Consider the following 22049-nt stretch of genomic DNA (forward strand, 5'->3'; position numbering starts at 1 on the left):
CTATTATTAATCCCTCACCCCCCCCCCCCTTCTCTCCAGCCTCCAGGAGCTAATTAAATTCATCTCTGAATCTCGGGCCAGGAAAAAGCCTCCAAAACGAACAGAGCCAGAGGGGCCCAGGCCGCGGCTCCCGCCCCTGGGCTGCCCACCTCTTTTCCCACGCCCGACCTCCCGTCGGCCGAAGCGACTTGGTCAGACTTCCAGACTTAAAACGAAGTCGTTTATTTCAATTTTGCTTTCACATTATGTTCCGATACAATCAAAACTCCTGGACGAACCTCTTGAATAAAAGTCCTGCGATGAGCGCGATCACAGGTCCCGGGAGCTGGGTAATACGGCAGGGAGGACTCGGGATTCAGAGGCGGCGGAATAAAACATACGCTGCTTCGGCATCTGTGAGCGGAGAGTCCAGAGGCAGAGGCGTGGGAAGCGTGGCGCTTAGGGCAGAAAGGTTCCGGCTCCTCGAATTGGGATTACTCCTGATGCATATGGACTGCGAAAAGCCCAAACTTCGCTTCCAGGCCGGCAGCCGGGCCTGGCCTAGCAAGATTTCAGCCAAATTTCTTACGTTTGCGCCAAAGCAGGGAGCACGGGGTGAATGCAGGGTTGGCCCTAGGCCTGCGCAGGAAGGAGCGCAGGCCGATTTGGCGAGGAAGCCCTCCTGCCCTGGCTTTTCTTGGGTTGCATCCCACCAAGTCCCCTACCACTCTGAATCTCGCCCTTCCGCACCGCTGCCTCCAGACCTTGTAACTGGGGAAGGTGCGGAGTTTAGGAAGCAGTTTCAGAAAAATAAAAGTCCCACTTCAACTTTATTGGATTAAAGCAAAATTAAATCTTGGCTATTCACAGGTATGTTACAGAGGACGAGGAAGCGTCCGGAAGAACCTCCTGGCGTTTAGTGGAGCCACAGGACACGAGGGCATTAACAAGCATCAGAACATCAAGCAGCCTTAGATTTCACGATCACTCCGAATAGGACATAGAAATATGGAAATACAGCCAGTTTCCACTGGGAAGAGTTCTTCGTGTACAAATGATATATATTTATATATATATATATATATTTTTAAACCAGTCACCGCTAAGGTGAGTTCTTTCTCTGCTAACAAGCAGCCGAGGATACAAAGTATCTTCAGCTAATTAATTCGAGCGGGTGTTTTCCGAGCAATACTTGCCAAATTAAAACTACCTCCCCATCAAAAAAACAAAAACAAAAACAGAAAAACAAAAACAAACAAAAAAAACCCAAAAAACACCTTCCCCCCTCTCCAAAATAAAAAAGGGGGGAGGGACATATTAGATTTCAGCGGGTGTAAAGATTCAGATGGCGACTCAGAGGAGGAAGATATTTCACATTATACAGTGAAATGCAAAGTTTCTTTTATATAAATTGTAGGGAACGTGAACATGAGGGTAAGAAACAATGACAAGGAGTCTCTCTTGATTACTGCCACTGGAATGCGGGAGGCGAGTTTATTTTTGGAAATGGGAGTGCGCAGAGCTAAGCGGAATTTACTTCTCCTAGAGGAAACGGACAAAGTTGTCCGACCGCCGGGTGCGCACCTTTTACCCGGATACAGCTGCGGAACATGTAGCAAGTTTCAAGTCGTGCCGCTTTCTCGTCCTCTAAAGTTCTGCCTCTTTATCATTTTCCCCTCCTGCCTTCGCCCTCTCCCTGCCTCCATTCCCGCGATGAGCCAGTCAGAGGGGAAATACGAGGAATCCCGAGAAGGTCGAGTACTTCCAGCCCCCCATCAAGTTTCCCCGCTCCAGCTTGAGGTATGCTCGGTCGCCTTTCTCCATCTGGATTAGAACTCCGTTGCTGGCGGCTTCCCGGGTCACGTCCTGGTCACCAGCGAAGGCTGAAATCACCGGCCACCCGTTTAACATGAGGCTCACCTGAGAAAGAGACAGGCCCGCTTCAGAGGCGCAACCTAGGCGGGTACCGAAGCGGCGATAAAGCCGCGAACCTTCGCCGCTTGGCTAACAGCCGTTAAGGCCTGGAAGCAGGGGGCGGGGGTGGGGCGGGAGAGCGGAAAGAAAAGGCGCTTTGCAGTTTACTGCTGAGGGTCCAATGAGGCGAAAGACGGCCCATCTGGGTGACAGGAAGGGTCTGCCCCCAAAACAGGAGTCACTTTCATTTCTTGGACGCGCCAATAGAATCCTGATTCGCTCTTTTATCCAGTTTAATGAACCCGTAGGTGGCTCAAGCGCCCAGAGACCTTCAGCCTCGCCCTCCCCCCAGCCTCAAAGAGAAACTCAGGCAACTGGCGCTTCCGGGAACACAAACAAATAGAAACAAACACACAAAACGCCTGGTTCCTCCCGGACCCGGCTGCCAGGACACAGCAGAGACGCAATGGAGGAGCCAGGCAAGGCTTCGGCTGATGAGAAATCTCGCGCAGAGCTGCACTCAGTGCTTCATCCCCAACCCCCGGGCTCAGTTCCCGTCCCAGATCCAGCGTCGCCCGCCACCGCCTGGTTTTGCCCTTGCGGTGGCACCAGAAGCCAAAGGCCCTGCGCCCTCTCCCCAACCGCGCGTTCCGCCTTCTGTGTCCGCCCAAAGGAATCCTGGACACCTTTGGGAACCTGGAGAGCCGGGGAGTGCTGGCTAAGGAGAGGCAGGAGCCAGGAGGGAGTGGCACTATGCCCCTCCCTTCTGTCTCCACCCTTAAACTGCTAAGGCTCGGCGCTGCTTGGTCAGAAATCCGGAGTCGGCCCCCATAAAGACGCCAGGAGACCGCACCCCCACCCCCGAGCGTGGCGCTGAACGCAAGCGCACAGGGGTCTCGCGGGCTGCAGAGCTGGGACGGGGTCTGGGATACTGTCCGTGGTGCTGAGGGCGAGGATCGCGGAAAGCTTCCCGAAGCGGGAACTGTCCCTGATGCTAACAGAAACCTCTAAGGGAAATCCCTGGAGTCCAATAGCGGGAGAACCTCTTTGCAGGGTCCCAGAAGGCAGACGCAGAAAACTGTGCCTGGGGATGGGAATAGGTTCCAAGAACCAATGACAGGGAAGGCAAGGGAGAGTCCAAGCCACAGAACCGTGAGGCCCTGCTACCCGTCCCTCCAAGCAGCCCGGACACATGCAGCTGCCCCTTCCATCTCCCACCCCCACAGGGCTCGCTCAATCCCGCGGCTAGTAGCCCCCTACCGGGGCTGGGGCCTGGCCCTGAGGCGGCAGCTGACCTGGATGGTCTGTCTGTTGTAGACTTTTACCACGTGGAAGTTAAAACTGTAGATCCCTTTGCGCGGGGCGATGAAAGTGCTGCGTTCTGAATCAAAGTTGTTCCCGATGTTCACTAGTACCTATAACGAGACGGGAACGAAGGGGAGTAGGCAAGAATCTGTCCAGAACTCTTGTCCCTGCGTTTCCGCAGAGACCTCGGAGAGGATCGAACATCTACCTACCACCTCTCCTCTAACCTCCACCAATCCAATCTTCCCCGAGCACTCACCTGGTCGAAGTAGATGATCATGGTGCGATTACTCATCTCGGACGGCTCGTGGTTGGTGCTTCTGATGGCAGAGAAAGCCACCTTAGCGCTGCCGGAGCGCACAGAGATGCCCAGAGCTGTGCCCGTGGGATCGGACGTAGGGTTGGAGTCGCAAACCACCAGGCACTTGCCCTCCAGCACGATGGGCTCTGTCTCATTCTGCCCGCGGGCCGGGCCCGCCAGCCATGCTGCCCCCAGCAGCAGCAGCTCCACGACGCCCAGCATCGCGGCGCCGGCGCCCACCCCGCCCCCCACCCCGGGGGCTGCCTGCGCCAGCCGCCCCCCCCCGCCCCAGCCCCGCTCCGAAACCCCCTCCTCAGCTCCGTGAGCAGCTCCACCGACGCCGCTCTGGACACTTCAGGTCTTCCTTGCACTCCTGGGCAAGCGTGCACCCCGCGCGATGCTCCCGGAGCCCTGCCCGGGTCTCAGGGGTACCGCGGCTGCCCAGCCGCACTTGGATGCATAGCCGCTGCCGCTTGATCCTCGCTGCTTCCGCCGCCTCCTGCCCGCACCGGCCGCTCCCGCCGCCGCCGCCGATCTGAATTATTGATGCAGCCGGCGATGCAGCCGGAGCGGGCGGAGAGCGCGCGCCGGGCACAAAGGCGCGGACCGAGGCCTGGCCCCGCCCCTGCCACCTCCCTCTCCAGCCCCGCCCCCTCACCGGCAGAGGCTCCGCCCCCTGGCCAATCCTGGCGCGCCGCGCTCCCCGCCGAGCCAATGGCGGCGCTGTCCGCGCGCGGCCACCTGACCCTGGGCGCTGTTGTTATTAGGCGCGGCGAGGCCGGCGGCGCGCGGCAGCAGGGTTGGGCTCTGGCCGGGAGTCGACGGAGAGAGCGAGGGTCGGGAGCGCGCGCGCGCCCGCGCCCAGACCGTCTGCCGCGGCCGCTCGCTTTCTCGTTTCCCGCCTCCCGCCTCCCGCTACGGTCTTGTTCAGCCCCTCAGCCCTTCCGCGCACCTCCCTCGCCGGCCCTCAGGTAGGGGGCGGCGCGCGCCCAGTGTCCGGAGTTGAGTCGCAGGGGGCCGAGAGACGCCCGCGTGTGGGCGCGTGGGTCGGGAGGGGAGCGCCCTCCAGCGGGCAAAGGCGCGAGGGGCAGCGGGCGCGCGGGTGAGCCGTGGCGTGCGGGCTGACCGGGCTGTCGGGCCGCAGGGCGCGTGCGTGCGCGACGGGGCGGGGCGTGCGCGAAGGCCTTGGTGGGAGGAGGCGCACGTGAAGCCGCCGGGAGCTGGCGCGGCGGGGTCTGGAGGCCGCTGTCAGCATCCCGGCCTCGCGGCTAAGAGCGTAGCGCTGGGCCGGCAGCTCTCTCTCGCTTCTCGATGTGCCTGCGGAGTCGGATCTAGCGTTCACTCATTCATTCGTTCGTTCATTTATTCGAGATAGATCATTGAACACTTACGAAGTGCCAGGCACAGGGCCACGCGCCAAGGATGTAGTGATGAGCAAAAACAGACGAGGCCTGTCTTCGTGCCTCTTACAGCCTAGTGCAGGAGGCAGTGACAAGTCCAGTGGCGTCGCAGGCAGGCTCATTTCCCTGATATCATTTTTATCTTTTGCACTTAAAAGTTATATTTTGCATCCGTATTTTTTTATTTACTGTGCACCTTTGCGGCATGTTTTATCCACGTGTACTTGCATATTATTGCCTTGAGTACAGACACCAAATCTTGTGATTTATGGGCGATTTTTCAAGGGTGATTTTGAAATTTCAAGGCGAGTGAATTTTCGCCTCACGTATTAACTTAGAACTTTACACACAAGTAGTCACAAACGTGAAAGTGAAAATACAGCTTTGATAAGTGGCAGAGAGAAAGGAGCAGCGGAGATGGTAAGAGGAAAGGCGCGTTCCAGCCTGGGTGCGAGAAGGCAAGAGACCTGAAGATGAACGCCGGCGGTTAACCCGGCGGAGGCTGGAGGGCGAGCGGACCTCTCCGTCAAGTCCAAAGCAAGAGAGCGCGGGCTTCGGACGCCAAGCAGAGGCGGGTGGGGATGCTGCCCACCGGGGTACCTGGAGCTTTGGTCCCCGCCGGGCGACCTTGAGCCTGCGTGCTCTGCCGAGCCAGAGCAGACGTGCGGCCGGCGGCGGCGGCCTGGTGCGAGCCCGGGGATCTGGAGGGACTTGGGTCGCGGGCTGACAGCACCTCCTTTCGGCTTCCGGGCTCGCCGCTGGCGGGGTGTGCAGCCGCCTAGGGTACGCTCTTCCCTACGCGGGAGCCTGCCTTGGAATCGCTAACGGCCACACCTTTCGTCTTCGCAGCCTCTTTTGTGTCTTTGTGACTTAGCTAGCTGTTTAGAATCACCTGGAGGTACCCCATGGCCGACCCTCGCTTCCGTTGGGACGCCTGCCTGCCGGGGTCACTGAGTTCGCCAGGAGAAAGGGAAGGAGCGGGGAAGAGGCAACAATTTTACTTTCAATTAAATTGACACAAAACTATTCTTTCAGCTCAGATCTTTGTGAGACATCCCCAGAAAACGTTGCCAGCTGTGATTACACTTAATGTGAGAGCATGAACTAATTGAGGGGAGAGCTGAGTAATGAGACTGCACCCAGTATAGCCGCAGAGGCTGGCAGCTCCAGAGGTGGAGGGTACCTGGCGAAATATCTGTATAGAACCAACGGCACGCGCTCAGTGCCCTGACTCTACACAGGCATTCCACAGATATTTACTGGTTGCCACCCCCGTCTGGTGGGGAAGCCTGTTTTCATGGAGCTCACAAACAGGACTGAGGTTACCTGGAGGAACCCCCTCCAGCCCCCTCCTCTTCTGTTCCTGGGGAGGCCCTGGCAGGCAGTGCCCAAGCCTGAACTGCCATCTGTATGCCAGTGATGGGGATCTTGTATGGGCAGTCGCCGCAGCCTCCCTGCAACCCAGACCAGTCATTTTAAGGGCCTGCTGGACCTCTTTTGTTTATATATCCTGCAGGCATCTTTAACTGACCCATAATTTGTCTCCTTCCCTTTGTCACCCAAACTCTGTCTCTTCCTTCTTTCCCTATCCCAGTGACAATAGCTACACCCACCTAGGGATCCCCGCATCTAACCTGACTCTATCTTTACCTCCTATTTGTTTGAGCCATTCTTGTAGGGCTGCCTGTTTGGGGTTCGTCATCTCTCACCTGGGATACTGCAAAAGCCTCCTAATTTTATCAGTCAGGGAATTCGTATAGAGATCACCTCCTGGCTCTCCAGGAGCCTCCATTCTTTCATTTGGTGGATATCTATTGAGTGCCCTGAAATATGTAACCGCCACTTTTCTCCCACGTAAGGGAGACTTCCCTGACCACCAGACTTCAGAATGATTACTCCCCTGGCATTGCCTGTCCCTCTTCCACAGAGTATGTGTTTAAAAAATAATGAATTTAATGTTAATGGAGATGTGCTTTCCTGAATTGGGAGGATTAAATAAAGTAATGCATATGAGGAGGTAAATTCATTAGAAACCTCAAAAGCAGTCATGTTTATTTTTAACGTTGTCACATTGTTACACTCAGGATTCTTTTAGCTGCAAGTGACAAAACCAATTCAAACTGGCTTAAGTATAAAGGATTTCATTTAATTGATGAAAAAGCCTATAGGTAGGTCTTGCCAGTTAAAGTATGGTTGGAGCCATCAGTCAGGGTTATCAGGATCTGTTTCCTGGTTTTGGCTTCATTTTCAGACAAGTTGTTTGTATACGATAGCCCCTTAGAAGCTACTGCCAACTCAGAGCAAGGAAAGGAGAGCACTTTTTCTTCAATGTTTGCTGCAGAAGTCCCAGAGCTGTTCTTACAGGGACATCAGAGTCACTTGCCCCTCTCTGAACATGGAGAATGGACCGTTCTGCTGACTAAGCTTGGATTCAGATGTCTTCCTCCAAAAAGGGGTTTGATGTTAGCTCCACATTATCTGGAGTAGGGGAGTTCTCCAAAGGAAAATTAGAGGAAGGATGCTGGGTAGGCAGAAACAACACATGTCTATTTTAGTCCCTCTCAAAGGGTCAACTGCAATATATTTCACCCGAAAAGAATGGTGATGAAGAGTGATGCAGTAGCCAGAACAGTAGATATGTGTTTGTTTTGGTCCTATGGGATCTTCAAGATCTCAGCTAAACATGCAATCAGGTACTGTCAACATTGATGCCACCGAAGGGTTAGCTTTGAAGTCTGAATGCACTTCGAATGGTAGAGCCAGATGATTATAAATAATTAAGTAATTTAACATTCTGTTCTAAAAGATTTCTATGGCAGCATTTTGTTGGAGTTGATTTTTTTTCCTTTTCACTTCTTAGGCTCCTAAAAAAAGTGAAAATCTACTTTCTTTGTGGATAGGTACCTAAAATTCATCATTATTCATTGATTATTGAAAACAAATGAAAATTTGAGAGAGAAAGTCTGAAAAATAAAAGGATTGAGTGAGGTCATGTCTGAAATTTAAAACTAGAGGGTTTAACTTGCTGAGGCTTTTCAGGTGTTGAAATGTTGGTAAAGTATTATAAAATCATCTGTCTGAGGCTTTTAAAGTAATGTGTTATAGAGATTTCAGGAACTGCAAGATTGCAAATAATGAACTTGTACTGTTGCTGTTGTATCCTTTACCTGCTACCTTAAATGCAGCTTTATATTTTGGTGAAGTCAATTCACCAAATAACCAAAAGTTATTTCCCCACACTGCACTCTGAATTTCTCACCACAATGCATTTTGAGAAATAAACATAACAGCTATCTTGATCCCTCCACCTCCACCCTGGAAAAAAAATAACAACCCCCTATTGTAGGAATGAGAGCATTTTCAGGAAAAGGGGAATATTTTGTCACGGGATATGAAAAAAACTCATCCTTTTATAAACTCAAAATGGATTCTCTAATGTTTATACACATCAAAGAGTATTTCATCTATTTTAGCCTTGGTTCAAAGGCCCAGGCAGTACCATTCCTTAGTATTTAGTTCATTTGTCCATGAAGCAGAAGAGAAAGGCTATTTTGTTCTGAAGAGTGTTAAATTTAGGATTTCAATGGTTAAGGTAATTTCAGATTAACGTATGGATCTAGACTATAAAATTTGGGAATAGTTCTAAGTTGTGCAAAGTATGAAATAATATTTTAACTTTCACCAAAACCTTGGTCTTCCTGTATATGTCTTTTTTTGCCTATTCAGATTCACTTTGGATATTTTTTTGCTGTTTCAGTTTAAAAAGTATGTTACTTTTTAACATAAAAAGAATTAACTTTGTAATTGGACACTTTCATTAAATGCAAAGAAATGCAGGATTATTTTTCAATGAAGGCCAAGTTTATGGTAACATTTTAATTCTTAAAAAAAAACTGATCTTAAAAAAAATTAAAGAATATATTCAAAATATCTTTAGCTCTTAATACCAAATTATGCATTTTCCTAGCCACTTGACAGTTTTAAATTGAAAGATGCTGGCACCATTTTTAAAATGATGCCTTGAATCTGCTGTGGTTGTGCTGGTAGGACTTTTGTATAAAGTTGTTATTCAAGTATATGACATTAAAGTGAAAGGGAAAAAAACATAAAATAATGTAATCCTACAGAGCTGCTCCTGAGAGAGAAACCACATAGGTGACATCAAACACTAGTTGGAATTTTTCCAAGAAGTAATTATCTGTGTGCTTTTGGGGTGGTGATTATGGGGACAAACCAAGGTTTGGCCAATGCAGCAAATATTTATTGAGTGCATGAAATGTGCAAGACACTGTTTTAGGGCCTTGGCTACTGAAAAGATGAATCACACCTGATCCCCGCACCCACCACCCCAGACTTTATGTTTGAGGGTGGTCAGGGATGCATCCTTGGGAACCTCCATTTAAGATCCTTCTGGTTCTACTGAGAAGGCTTCTTAGTAGTGGTGCTACATAAGTTCTTACATGGTAGCTTTGATTATTCTCTGTATTTGTTCACAATTGCCCTATAATCAGAAGTTACACAAAAATTATGCACACATGCAAAATTAATAGATGAGAGAACATTCAAACAAATATTTCAGGTGTTACTTCAAATGCATTTGACATTTATCAAAGAAATGGTGAATGATATCCTCTGTGGGTGGCTGGACTGAGATTGTGGAAAAGTTATCACTAACTTTAATAGGGATCTTAGGGAAATTTACTGGATCTTGCATTCGTTGACAGTTGTGTAAAGACTTCCCACAGTTCAGAAAGCTCTCAGGATGAGGTCTTAGAAAAAAGTCCGCCAACTGGAGGGCTGCTTGAACCAAATACCTCTGTTACTAGGAGATAAATGAAAGGAAGGATTTAAATAAAACTTGAAGGGGAAAAAATGTTGAAGAAAAAAGAGGGTTTTGTATTTTTAAAAAATTATTTTCCCAAAATGATATTTCCCGGTAGACTTCTGAGAAATGAGATCAGAGAAACACATTTCATCCTGCCACCCTGTGTCAGGCCTCAGGGGCGGAGACGTGATTAGCTGCCTAGTGCTTCTGACACCCCCTCCACTCCCTCCACCCCCGCCCCAGAGCCATTCCCTTTCCTCTTTGCTGTTCTTGCCCCTGAAGGCTGACTCCTTCCAGCTGGCTTCTGGTTTTGGCCAACAGAAGGAAGGCACAAGCAGGGGGTCAGAGAGAAGTTGGGGTATTTCTTCCAGCTCTCTCCCTGCTACAGTGCAGGTGGTGTGAACCAGTGACCCTGAAAAATCTCTGGCGGTGCTTCCCCTTTTCAAGATTGTAGCTCCTGCCCAACACCCCTCCTCCCTTCCTGGGCTCCAGCTCTCACTCCAGTAATACTCTTTCCTCCCTCTGTATCTTCAGCATGAGGATGGGAGGTTTGCCAATCTCTGGGTTCTCAGCATCTTGTGCTCATTCCCCAGACCCTGCCAACACCTCTGTAGGTTGTCCCTTCATTAAAATCCCTCCATTCGAACTATCTGAGTTTAATTCTATTTCCTCCTGGGATCTCAGTGATAGACTGTATCAGTACAAAATCTTGCTTCACCTTCAGAACCAACAGATTTGATATATTTTATCCTCTTGTGGAACCATTAGTTGTTTAATCACTAGTTGTGTCATAGAAAAAATCACTATGAATTAAACCCTAATACATTTCAAATTCAGATTAGGTGCATGATGTTACCAAAGTTATATATTTCAAACAAAACTATGAGTTTTACAAATTAACTGCTGATAAATGTAATTGTGCTGTTTTCTGAATATTAAAGTGAAAAAAATCAAAAGAAGCATATTTTAAAATAGCAAATACTCGAAGTAAAATACATCCTATGCTTGCAATACAAGGATATATTAATATCTTGAGAAAAATACAATATTACTTTGTGAGTTCATAAAACTATTTTGAGTTTTTAAAATATAAGAACCTTTTAAAATATGAAAATGTGTTTTTCTTATTGAAGAGCATGATAATTACTGCTATTCAATTTTTTAAACTTTTATCTGTGCATGTTCTCAACAAATAAGGGCTTTACTATTATCCTCTAAAACAGGTAATGTTTTAGATCTTAAAACAACAGTTTGAAAGCAAGCCACAATAAAGTATGTTTCAATATATTGGTACTTATGAGGGAATCCTTTTAGTCATCCATTCAACTTAACTATCCATTTCACACCTACTGCCTAGTGTTGTTTGAGGTCCTTACCAAAACAGTATTAAAGGCTAGTTAGGAAATAGAAAGCAGTTGGGAAGTAAGATTTGACCAGTAGGCTATCCACAAATGGCAACAAACGTTAGGATAAATTCAATTAAAATACCTATTCAATTCTAGTGTTCACTGGTCTAGAACAGGCTGGTTAAATTCCTGTTTCTTCTGGTTGTTGTGGTAACATGCTGCATTCTATAAGTGTTTTAAGTGATTACAGATGTATTGAGATTTATCTATGGTTTTGTCAGCATACTATAAAATTTGGTGAATACATTCTTCTGTCCTCATGATGAAATTGGTCCCAATATTTAATGCACCAACAATATCAAGATGATAAGGTATTAATGCAGTGAGACCTCTGTGGTCTTTTTAGATAAATAAAGACCAGGATTTTGGATCTTCAGCCTGGAGTATCTTGAACCTTAGATGTTGAACCCTAATTCTTAGCAAGTCAACTGCCTGCATTTTGCAGACGGAAGCCCAGGGAGGGTAAGTTCCTCTGAGACAGTGGTTCTTGTGCAGGCTCCAAAATCAGAATGCAAGAGCCAAAATCCCATGCTGGTACCTCGTAGGCAGGAACCCTTTGATAAGGTATGTAATCTCTCTGCCTTTAGTTCCCTCATCCACAAAGCAGGAATAACAGTAAACATTTACCTTAAAGGCTGGTTTTCAGGATGCAATGAGCTAATCCATCTATGTGATTAGCCTACACTTGGCCCAGGCTGTCCATGCATGAGCGCTGCTGCTCGCCGCCTCGGGTGCCCAGGTGGTCGGAGTGCTAGAATGAGAAGCCCAGGTGCATTCCCCACTGCCCCGTGCTTGTTCCAGACTCATCTCGAGGTTGGCCAGCCACACCCCTGGCTCTCTGCCAGTGTTTTCTCTTCTCTTGCTGCACAAAAGTCCAGGCCAGAATGTCTTTGTTTGATTTCAGTAGATATATTCCATTGAAAGTCCTCATTTGCAAATTTAAAGCAAAGACTATTTAATGTACCTCGATAATAGTATACACACAGTTGGCACAGTTTCACAAACACATCATGCACTCCTCTTTCTGTATTTATTTATTCATTCAGCTAATGTGTATTGACCACCTACAGTGTGACAAGTATTTGTTGTGGGCACCGGGGATACATCAGGGAACAAAACCGGCAAAACTTCCTGCCATCTATGTAAGTTATCTGAGGGAGAGATTTGACTTTGTGACAACCGTATTCTTCTCATTATGAATTTTAACACTTTGATATTAAAGCTAAATCATCCTCACCTCATTGGACCACACAATTATGAGACCACAGTTTTTTCTGCTGAAGCATTTCACGATTCGGGAGGTGGCTATCTTTTTTTTTTTTTTATGACATCAAAATTTTTTCTATCTTGAGATTTAATTGGAAAATCATCAACATTATAAATTTTATGTTGTCATTTCCATTTTTAAATGTAAACGAATTCAAGGACTGTGAATCTGACTGCCTGTAAGTGAAAGTTGAAGGTAATTATTATGTTGCCTTGGCACATTTTTGTCAATGGAGAATGTCTTGCTTGGTTTTCATCTATGAAGTTTTTAAAATAAATTTTAATGTGCCCTTTCGATATATATTGTTTTAAAGATATTCCATTTTAAAACATGCTAGGAGAAGAATTTGATATCTGTGCTTGAGGTAAAAAAAAAACAGGGTACACAGAGCCTGTGTTTCTGCTTTAGACTCCTTCCTTCCCTCCCTCCTTGATGTCAATGCCTGTCTGGTCTCACAGCACACCCTGGGGCTCAGGAAGTGTATGTGCATATCCCCTTTGGAAGAGCTTCAATTTTCCCAGTCCTGTGACTACATGAATACTTTTTGTATGCCTTTCCTCACAAAGGAAGACTCTTCTCCCCACCCTCTTGGGGAACAGGAAAGGGAGGCCCTGACATTGTGCTTGTGTGAACATTGTTGAAAGCTTTCCCTGTCTCTTGCATCTTCATAAGTGATTTTTTGTATTATGCTGGGACAGTAGTTCTTTAAATAGAATAGTCTCCCATGGAAAGCACCCACAGTGCTGAGAGAACACCTTGCAAAAGGTGAGTCTGGCATATAGGGTGCACCCTCAGCATTGCCTAAAAGCTGAAGTTAGGGCTCTCTGGAATATCGCAAACAAATTTATAGCAGTTCATTAGTGTAAGAAATCAGGAAAACAGTGTGCCGCCATCCCCCGTGGAAGAAACAAAGAGCTTCCACACCAGCGCAGACATGAAACTCTGAAGCTGTAGCTGTTTACATGAGCTCTCATTTATTCTAGAGAAACCCACTTGCCTATTTTCAACCTGTTTTCTTTATAGCATATGTCTCACTGTGTGACCAAAATGGTGTTTATATCCTAGTCACTTGGCAAAAATTCTGTCATTGCTTCAGAGAGATCCATTTTAAGCCTAAAGCATAGAGCTGGTCAATAGATGGGTTTGGTAGTCTGAGGAAATGACCCTACTGCAAATTTACAGAGTTGTTGTTTTTTTTTCTTTTGTTCCCCGTAATATTGTTGCTAGGTGGGGCTACATTTTTTAACTAGAGGATAAATAGAGGCCTAAATCAGTTTGGTTATTTCCACTCATTCTAAATAAGAACTTTTGTTTCTATTCAACAAGATGGGAAAAATTAGGGGCTCTTCATGACATTTCCACTGTCCACTAAATTATTTCAGTTGAAACAGATTTTCCCACGTATCCGAGACAATTTCCAAATTATTGCTCTTTAAAGTCTGTTGATATTAAATGGGAAGACAGCAAAATACAAAATTATATTTATAGGACATATGTACAGGAATTATAAAATTTATCTAAACTATAGAAGATGACTAGTAGAGTATATTAATCAGCATATTAATTGATAATTGTCTTTGGTTAGGATTATGATGTTTTTAGCCTTCCATAAACTTCAATAAATGTATTTTAATACAGTTTTTTAAAATGCCTAAAAGAGAATTTCCTTTTAATAATATTAAAGTCCACGCAACGTCCATTGGTACCACCAAGGCATTTTCCCCTCTTCCTTGACCTGCACACCATACATGAAGATGCTCATAGCAGTGCCTCTCAGACAGGCTCTGATATGCGTTCATCAATAAATCATCTGTAACTAGAGGTAGAAATCTTCTCTTCCCAGCACAAATACATCTCTTTGAAAAGTAGTTCTCTTTTGTGAATGATGTTTGATGTCTTAGAAATGAGGATAACCTTTATTATGTGCATTGCTCTAATCAAAACATTATTTTGTGTGGTGGACTCAAGGTTACATGTTTAAGAAAAGCATCAGGTGAATCCCAGTAGGAAAATCATCTTATTCATAAACATTTAACCATTTAAAAGACCGTTAGGCGCTTATACGTATGTAAGTTGGATAGAATTGAATAGCATATTTGACAATTGGCAATAGAAAACCATAGCCTTCATTTGCACAGTGCTATCTATTTAAAAACCAGTAAACCTTTGATAGACACACCTCAACATGAGGCTTTCAGATAGTTATTACATCCAATTTTGGGATGTCAAAATGTAGTCTGGCAGAGATAAACTAATTTGCCCAAACTCATTCAGCTGGCAGAGGTGGGATTATTTTCTGTCCCCCGTTCTAAAAACCTGTCCATTTCTCTGCAACATTGCCCATCTAAAAAGGCACTCCCGCTGAATCCAGTGACGGTGACGCAGTGCTTCTAGCTAGGAGTTAGAGCTATTGACTTTAAATGTAAATTTTTTTTCCTATTAAGCAATGAAGTTCAGTTTTCAGAATTTCAAAGATAATAAACCTCTCCTTTTTTCTTCCTTCTTCTCTTTTGCCCCTAAATAGAGTTCCATATATATTACTGTTAGAAACAGATTATTGGCATTCGTGTTACGCTTTTCCATACCTTTTAATCATTTTTACAGCTGTTCACATGACAATTACATATCCACTTTTAAAAAATTGTTAGAAAGATGTGCAGAGAAAAGACAACAGCAAAGGAATAAACTACAAGCAATTACACAAGTGATACTTTTGTGATCTGACATTTTGGGAAATGAGGGGTAACGTGTTACTGATACAGCATTACCTTTTAATAGCCAGGTTTTAACCTTTTACTGGGTGAAGGTGAAATTCACGTGCCATAAACCTGGTCACAACATAATGATAGGACATTTCTTTTTCTAATCTTCACACCATCCAAATTTTTTACCTGTAGGAAGATTGCTTACTCTGTACCAGGTTACATGATGGTACCTAGAAGTAGGTGTGTCCAATTTACCAATATGTCCTTTTGCAAAACATATTAATAACGTACTGAGAAGTGGACACTGTGCAAAGTGAGCCAATGGGTTTAAGTGTATAGACTGAACTCACTGCTCTTCCCGGCCAGGCATTTAACAGGATTTGACCCATTGGGTTTATTTGTGAATCATTTGTATTTTCTTGTCATTTTGAAGATTTAAGTTTCACATATTTTTGAAAGCTCATTTTATTGTGATATGCTATGAATGTTTCTTTCTCATCCCTTAACAAGAAATCCTTTATTCTGTTGCTCCTTTCCCACCCCATTTCTGTACGTACCAGTGTTCTTTTTACTGTTGCAAGCTGATTGGCCTGACACATCTATGACACCACTCAGAGAGCCTCATCTTAGAAATACCAAGCTTATTTTTCCTAGATGTTTTGAGCACATGGTATAGATATATAGAAACGTATATGGAACATGACCTTTCTTCCTGTGGTGTGTTGAGATCAGTAACTTTGGAAAGTGTCATGCGATCATTGTGTGACATGGACCCAGAAGTCCCTCAAAGATCATGATTTGGGGTAGAAGCACCCAGGCATCCAAAGTAACCTAATGAACTTATTAAATTCTAAAATTTAGTTAATCATGAATTTGAGATGTGTAAGATTTTGCTTAAAGTGTGTTTTCGTTTTACTCCTGTTTTGTTTTCCAAAGTGCATCTGTCTTATTTTCATACTATGTTAGAACTTTAGCATGAAGGAATGTGCCCGTAAGGAGAGGTGAGCATACGTTAACAAAAGTTAGTGTGGTCACATACATGTTTAGTTTATAATTTTATAAGTTTTTCGTTTATAATGCTTAATATCGATTTGGCTATCATATAATATCTTTTTTTGTTAAACTCTAAATCAGAAATGTACTTAACCGTGCATTTAGCAGACTGAAAGTAAGGGGAAAAGAGCATGGCAACAGAGTCTTAGATGTTTAAATCAGAATGATTTGATCATGAAAAATACCTAAAATAAAGTCCTGTCTCTTCCACTCAATGTTTCCTCATCAAGTAAAGTTCAGTTTACTCATTAAATTCTGTGCCACCAGGTACGATGTATAGTGAACCATGGTTTTAATATCCTTTGAGAAATGGTACATCTGTTCTGTAGTCAGTCTACCACTTTTAGCCTCTGTACAAAATACAAAGGAGTCCTTACCAACCAGAAAAATCTAGAACCTGGCAATTCAAATACCATTCTGAGCAAATATTTAATCTAATAACTGGAACTAAATGTTAGGCCTCATGGCAGCTCAATATCCACTAAACAGGTTTTAATAACAGGGTAAGCCCACTGTATCCAGAGCAAAAAGAAGCATACCACGTTTACACAGCCAAATCATTAACCTTTTATGTTCTGACTTTAGCCCTCTGAAAGGGCTCAGGACTATTGCAGTAAGCATCGAGTTTATTTTCAGTGCCTTAAACATCTATAAAATACTCTGTATTTTACATATTGCTTTTAATAGCCAATATAATAAGTACCAAGGACCAGGCTAAATTCTCTACATGCATTGTTGCAATTAATCATTGGGATAATCTTATGATTTTTTTTTTTTTAATCTCACTTTCAGATGAGGAAACCAATGGTAAATAGATTGCCCAGGTTGAGCTGCAATGTGTTGAACAGGGATTCAACCTATTCAGTCAGACGGTTAAACAACACATCTTTCCCAGGGACGCATCACGTGAGCCTCATAATCAACTCTGACGTATGCAGGATGAAGAGTATTACCCCTGTTTCACAGATGGCAAAATCGAGGTCTGTACACTGCAGGTGACCTACTCAGAGCACAGGATAATGAGCAGTGGTGCTGGACCGTAAACTCTATGTGTGATGCCTTCCTATACCACTACCACTGCTTAGATTTCTTCTGACACTAGTGAGGTTGTATTCTCTGCATTTGTGTTTCTGGCTTGGAATTTAACACTCTGTGGGTCTCTGTGTTGATCAGCAGGGATGGCACAGGATACCTCCATATGCAACATCTCTGTTCCCGCCCCAGCCCCAGAACTGTAATAGGCAGAGCTGCCGGCCAAACATAGGAGAGGGGCTTGGCCTTGGGCACTGCTGCCCTCCCCCTTCTCTACCTTTTGTTTGACAGGGACGTTCCTTCCTCTTTTTTTAGTTCGTTAGTGCCTTTATGTTCTAAAGCACCTCCCCACCATAAAAATAGAAAAGAAGCTGTGAGTCATTTACATCTTAGCCTGGATGTTTGTGCCTAACTTTTTCTCTAACTGTAAAATGAAAGTCTCTGAAATATCCTGGTTTCCTCCCTGAGAAGAATGAGATGGGAGTTGGTCTAGACATCAGGACCACCAGAGACCTATTGCCCAGAGATATTTGGACTGTGTAATTGTTGCAGATCAGGCATCTGGAGCAGCTTTTCCTGAGCAATGGGACTCTCTCTTCTCCCCTTTCTGCTCAAGCCAGGTGTACTCTCGCCCTCCACCCTCTTCCAAGTTGTCAGGAAGCCAGAGAACATTCTCCATTTTCCCAGTGATCCACCTCCCAACAGCAGACATCCAGCTATCAGAGTTGGAATACATTGAAGGTGGTCCCAGGGCTGTGGACAGAGCATCCACAGGCTTCTGCTTCAGGTGTCTTAGGTGGCAGAGGGAGCGCAGAGAGCCTTACCTGCTTGAAGCTGTCTTAGTAAGGGTTTCTGTATCTGTGCATTGAGGATTAAGTTATTCACAGCATCAGAGAAGCCCATCACCACGGATGGATAGAGTAGGTGTGAAGAATTAATAACTAAGAAGGGGGAAAAATGCTAAGCATTTGGTTTGTCTGAATGCAAGTAAAGACTCTTACAGTCGTTGTGTATTACTTATTAATGTCTGATTACAGTGCTGCATAATAATGATTATGCATGTCATTAAATATGTGTCAAATTAACTTTGTCATAAAATTTATGACCATATTAAGTTTCATTCACATGCTCAGCCTTCATAATTTACTGCTTATGTGGCATGGTTATGACTTTTAAAAAAATCTCTTAAGACACTGTTGCTTTGATGACTGTATTGCTTATCTATGAGTCTAGTTTCTCCATTCATTTGGGAGTTTCATATTTCATGGTAATAGTCACTGACTCTGCCTCTAGTGCTGCTGGTGGCAAAGCAGTTTCAGTTGCCCAGTTACTGTGGCTGAGAGTAACTCCCCTCTTGCTGTGAGTTCTCTTGCTATATATTACAGATTAATTCAGTGAACTTTTATTTGCCCCCAGCCATGTAACATTCATTGTGCCAGATGATGTGAATTTAGATATGGATTAGAAGCTTATCCTGTCCTCAGAGAGCTCATGGTCTAGTAGAGAATCACACCACTGATAGATGATTGTTCAAAAAGGGAGCAAAAAATGAATAAATGACCATGCATCTTCTGTTTCTCTAGGTGTGGGATAACAGCTGTTTCTGTATTTGGTTTCCAAATAACATCTCTAAAGCTACCAGTCATCGCTTTGTGCTTTCAGAAGTGAGGAGTGTTGTAGGATAGTACTCGTTGCATGGCCTTAGCTTTTTGTGCTGACTGAGAATTTGATAAATGAAAGCCATTCACTGGTAAAATGTAAGTGATTCCTTTAGCTAAGTGCACAGTGGTAGCACCTTTTTAGAATCCAAGTCTAAAGATGTCATCAAACCCCAGGTCCACACACTTCTTAACAAAAAGCCAACTAGAAGAACTTTACTGTTCACAACAAAGGCAAAATGCTGTCAGCAATGAGGCTTAGTACCACAGGGGGCAGAGCCAAATACATTCTTGAAGTTTGTAAGTTTACATAAAAAGGACGTATTGGGAAGCCAAGCTTGCCACTGTCAGCTCTCAAAATTGCACTTTGCAGGAGAAGCCAGGTCAGGAATGGAATGGAGACAGTCAACAGCAGATGGACCAGAGAGAGGACTAGTGTTGGTCCTGGGGTCCAGTGACCTCCCAAATGTTCTAGCGTGGATCTAGCAGTGGACTAGGTAAGTGGATCTAGGTCACGTTCATACCAGAGCTGAGAAAGAGGTTAGTGTGGAGAGAATTTAAGTAGCTTACTTTTAGCCCTTCTAAAGAATTGTATTTTCCTAAATGCCAACCCAGGAACATTCCAGATGATCATGCACTTTAAGGCTATGATATACCCATAACAATTAGAATAGCCCCATAAATAGCAGGGAATAATAGCAACCAGATTTGAAATAACTCCATCCTTCCTTTGTTTGTAGCAATGATTAGAAGCAAAATACCAGTGTATAAAAATGCATGTATTAGTACATTCTTAAGATAAGAAAGGGTATGGGAATGTCAGTTTCTCCCTCTACACCAAAGCTGTGCTAATTGACAAGTGTCCCATATTAGTAGGAAACTTTGCCACCCACCCACTCCTGCAAGCTAGAGCTTCAAGACCCTCTTGGAATCCTCCCTGGCTCTCCACACCCAACAGGAGTGGAACTCTCACTTGCATCTTTTTAAATATTTCTCAAGTCTCTACCTGCCTCTCAATACCATAGCCTCTGCTGTAGTCCTAGCCCTTTGTGAGAATAAACGGGTTTCTTGCTTCTATTCTTCCCCCTCTTCAACCCATCTTCCAGAACCCATGGTTGTGGCTTCTCCTGCTTGCCTAGAGAATGAAGTTCAGATGGTTTGCCACTGGTCCTTGGCTCACTTTCCCAGCCTCACCTCCAGTGACCCTTTGCTGTGCTCTACTCCAGCCCCTCTGAGCTCACCTACATTCTCTGGACATGCCAAACATTTCACACTGTTCCTTACCTGTACTCATCCCTCTATTCAGCTCACTACCTTTCTGAAACTTTCCAAAACGCTCCCAGGCAGAATTAATCACTTCTGCATCTGTACTCCAAAAGTGAAGGATCCATTACAGTGTTTATCATGTTGATTATGGTTATTTACTTTTCCATCTTAATTAGCTTTGTAACACCTAGCACAGTAATTGAAACAGGGTAGATACTCAAACATGGATTTATTATTTAAAAATATTTTAATATTTATTTAATATTGATTTATTTAAAGTGAGATGAGGATTTTAGGATGCCAGAAATCTCTGGGTCAAAAAATTAGCTTGATTTTTATATCAGGCAGAGTTCTTAGTTTCAAGCAGTATAACAACTCTAGCTCATTCAAGCAGGAAAGGGATGAATTGAAGGCTGTTGGGTTACTTGAAGGTCCTGGGAGGTCCATAGAGACAAGTGTTGGGTACCCCAGAAGCAGGAGCAATACGTAAAATTTCTGCAGGGAACCAACTTGCCACCAGTACTGGGTGCAGATTCCTTCAGATGCACCACCTGTACCTCAAGCCTGACACTAGACTCAGCTGCTCCCTCTGGGAACTGTTGTAGCTCCCAGTACTGCTGCCACCCCAACTAGAATGGGTTCTCTGCAGTCCCCCTTGTCCCATGTCATGTCAAGAGTCAAACTCCATCTGATTGGTTGAGCCTGGATCACATGTCTGAGCCCTAGCTACAAGGGAGGCTGGGAAAATGAGGATGTGTCTTCCAAGTGGTTGTTGGTCTCCATCTCTTATCAAGGGCCATGAGGTAGGGAAATCCCCAGACAAGAAAGTTAGCTCAGATTGGGGGGGTGGGGGGGAAGGATTTAGGGAAGGTGCAAAAAGAGTGATAAATGTCCACTAGAATTTTCAAGACACCAAGGACCTAATTAAGAGCTTCCTTTGTTGGTATTTCTGATTCTTAACAACAGCAACAAAAATGACATGATCAAATCGGGTGATTGGAGGAGAAATGAGTAAAGGGGGTATTTACAAAGGATGGACAGAGTGTAGTGAAATCACAAGGGACAGTGCAGTACTTCAGGAGTAATAACAGTTGTTACCACTCCAGGCCTGAAGAAGCCAGGGGAAGGAGCAATTACCAGACACGCAGAGACAGAGAGTAACCTGACAGGAGCCAAGACCACATAAAACAGACACAGTCAGCCCTGGGCAACCCCGCAGGGAGAGAACCAGAGTTGTAAATGCCCCAACTCTCCCCCTTCCTTTCCTGTGAACCCCTGCTGAGGCTCCCACTGGCCCCAACCAGAAACCAGAGCCCCAGGGAGCCCGGTCAGGCTGTTCACACTCATCAGTCTAGAGGGCACAGAGCATGTTGGAGAAGGGTGAGAGCGGGTCTGGAGGAACACACAGAGGATATGCAGCACATGAGGCTTAATCAATACGTCACCAACATTTTTCTTTTCGTGTTATTCAGTATCTCCTTTGGGGACGTCACTTTACATTTTCAGTACCCCAGCCTACAAGATCGATGATCTTAAAGTGTCCTTCTCATCTTGAGTTTAACGAAATTCTATTTCCCCCTTGTTTGCTATTTAGAATACTCTACCGTATGGTTCAGTAATCTTCACCATTAAAGTTTAGCAAATGCCAACCACTCCACTTTTTTTTCCTTCCCAGGCTTGGGGAAAAAAGGGGGGACTTGTGACCTGTGCACACACAATGTCAAGAACGTCCCTTTCCAAGTCTTCATGCACATGTCGTCCTTCGGTGTTGTCTCAGCACAAGAGTCCCTGCCGTTCGTCCATCTCTGTCTCCTCCTCATCAGCATCTAGCCTTCTAAAGGAAGCAGGTGCAGGAGTTGTCATTAATATGAGTCCCATGCCATTACCAGCAGTTATAAGCCCCTCAAGGATTTATGCAGTGTAACCCCTAATCCTTTT

The 22049-nt window shown here is 45.0% G+C and overlaps 2 protein-coding genes across 2 annotated transcripts in view; one reads left to right on the plus strand and one right to left on the minus strand.

The window, feature by feature from the left end:
- Nucleotides 1–206: 206 nt before the first annotated feature.
- CBLN1 (cerebellin 1 precursor) lies at nucleotides 207–3755 on the minus strand. Its single transcript, XM_082437608.1, has 3 exons — nucleotides 3458–3755; nucleotides 3189–3308; nucleotides 207–1899 (listed from the first exon to the last, which is right to left on the minus strand). Exons 1-3 carry the CDS (start codon nucleotides 3719–3721, stop codon nucleotides 1702–1704), a joined length of 582 nt encoding a protein of 193 aa, XP_082293734.1. The 5' UTR covers nucleotides 3722–3755; the 3' UTR covers nucleotides 207–1701.
- A 434-nt stretch (nucleotides 3756–4189) lies between these two features.
- The window catches only part of LOC309648684 (uncharacterized protein C16orf78), a 100328-nt gene continuing 82468 nt past the window's right edge, over nucleotides 4190–22049 (plus strand). The window contains exon 1 of the mRNA XM_082437607.1: nucleotides 4190–4470. The gene's annotated coding sequence lies outside the window, so the exon portion shown is untranslated. The remainder of the gene's footprint in view (nucleotides 4471–22049) is intronic.

The sequence above is a fragment of the Balaenoptera physalus genome, assembly GCF_965194825.1.
Source record: "Balaenoptera physalus genome assembly, chromosome: 19".
NCBI lineage: Eukaryota > Metazoa > Chordata > Mammalia > Artiodactyla > Balaenopteridae > Balaenoptera > Balaenoptera physalus.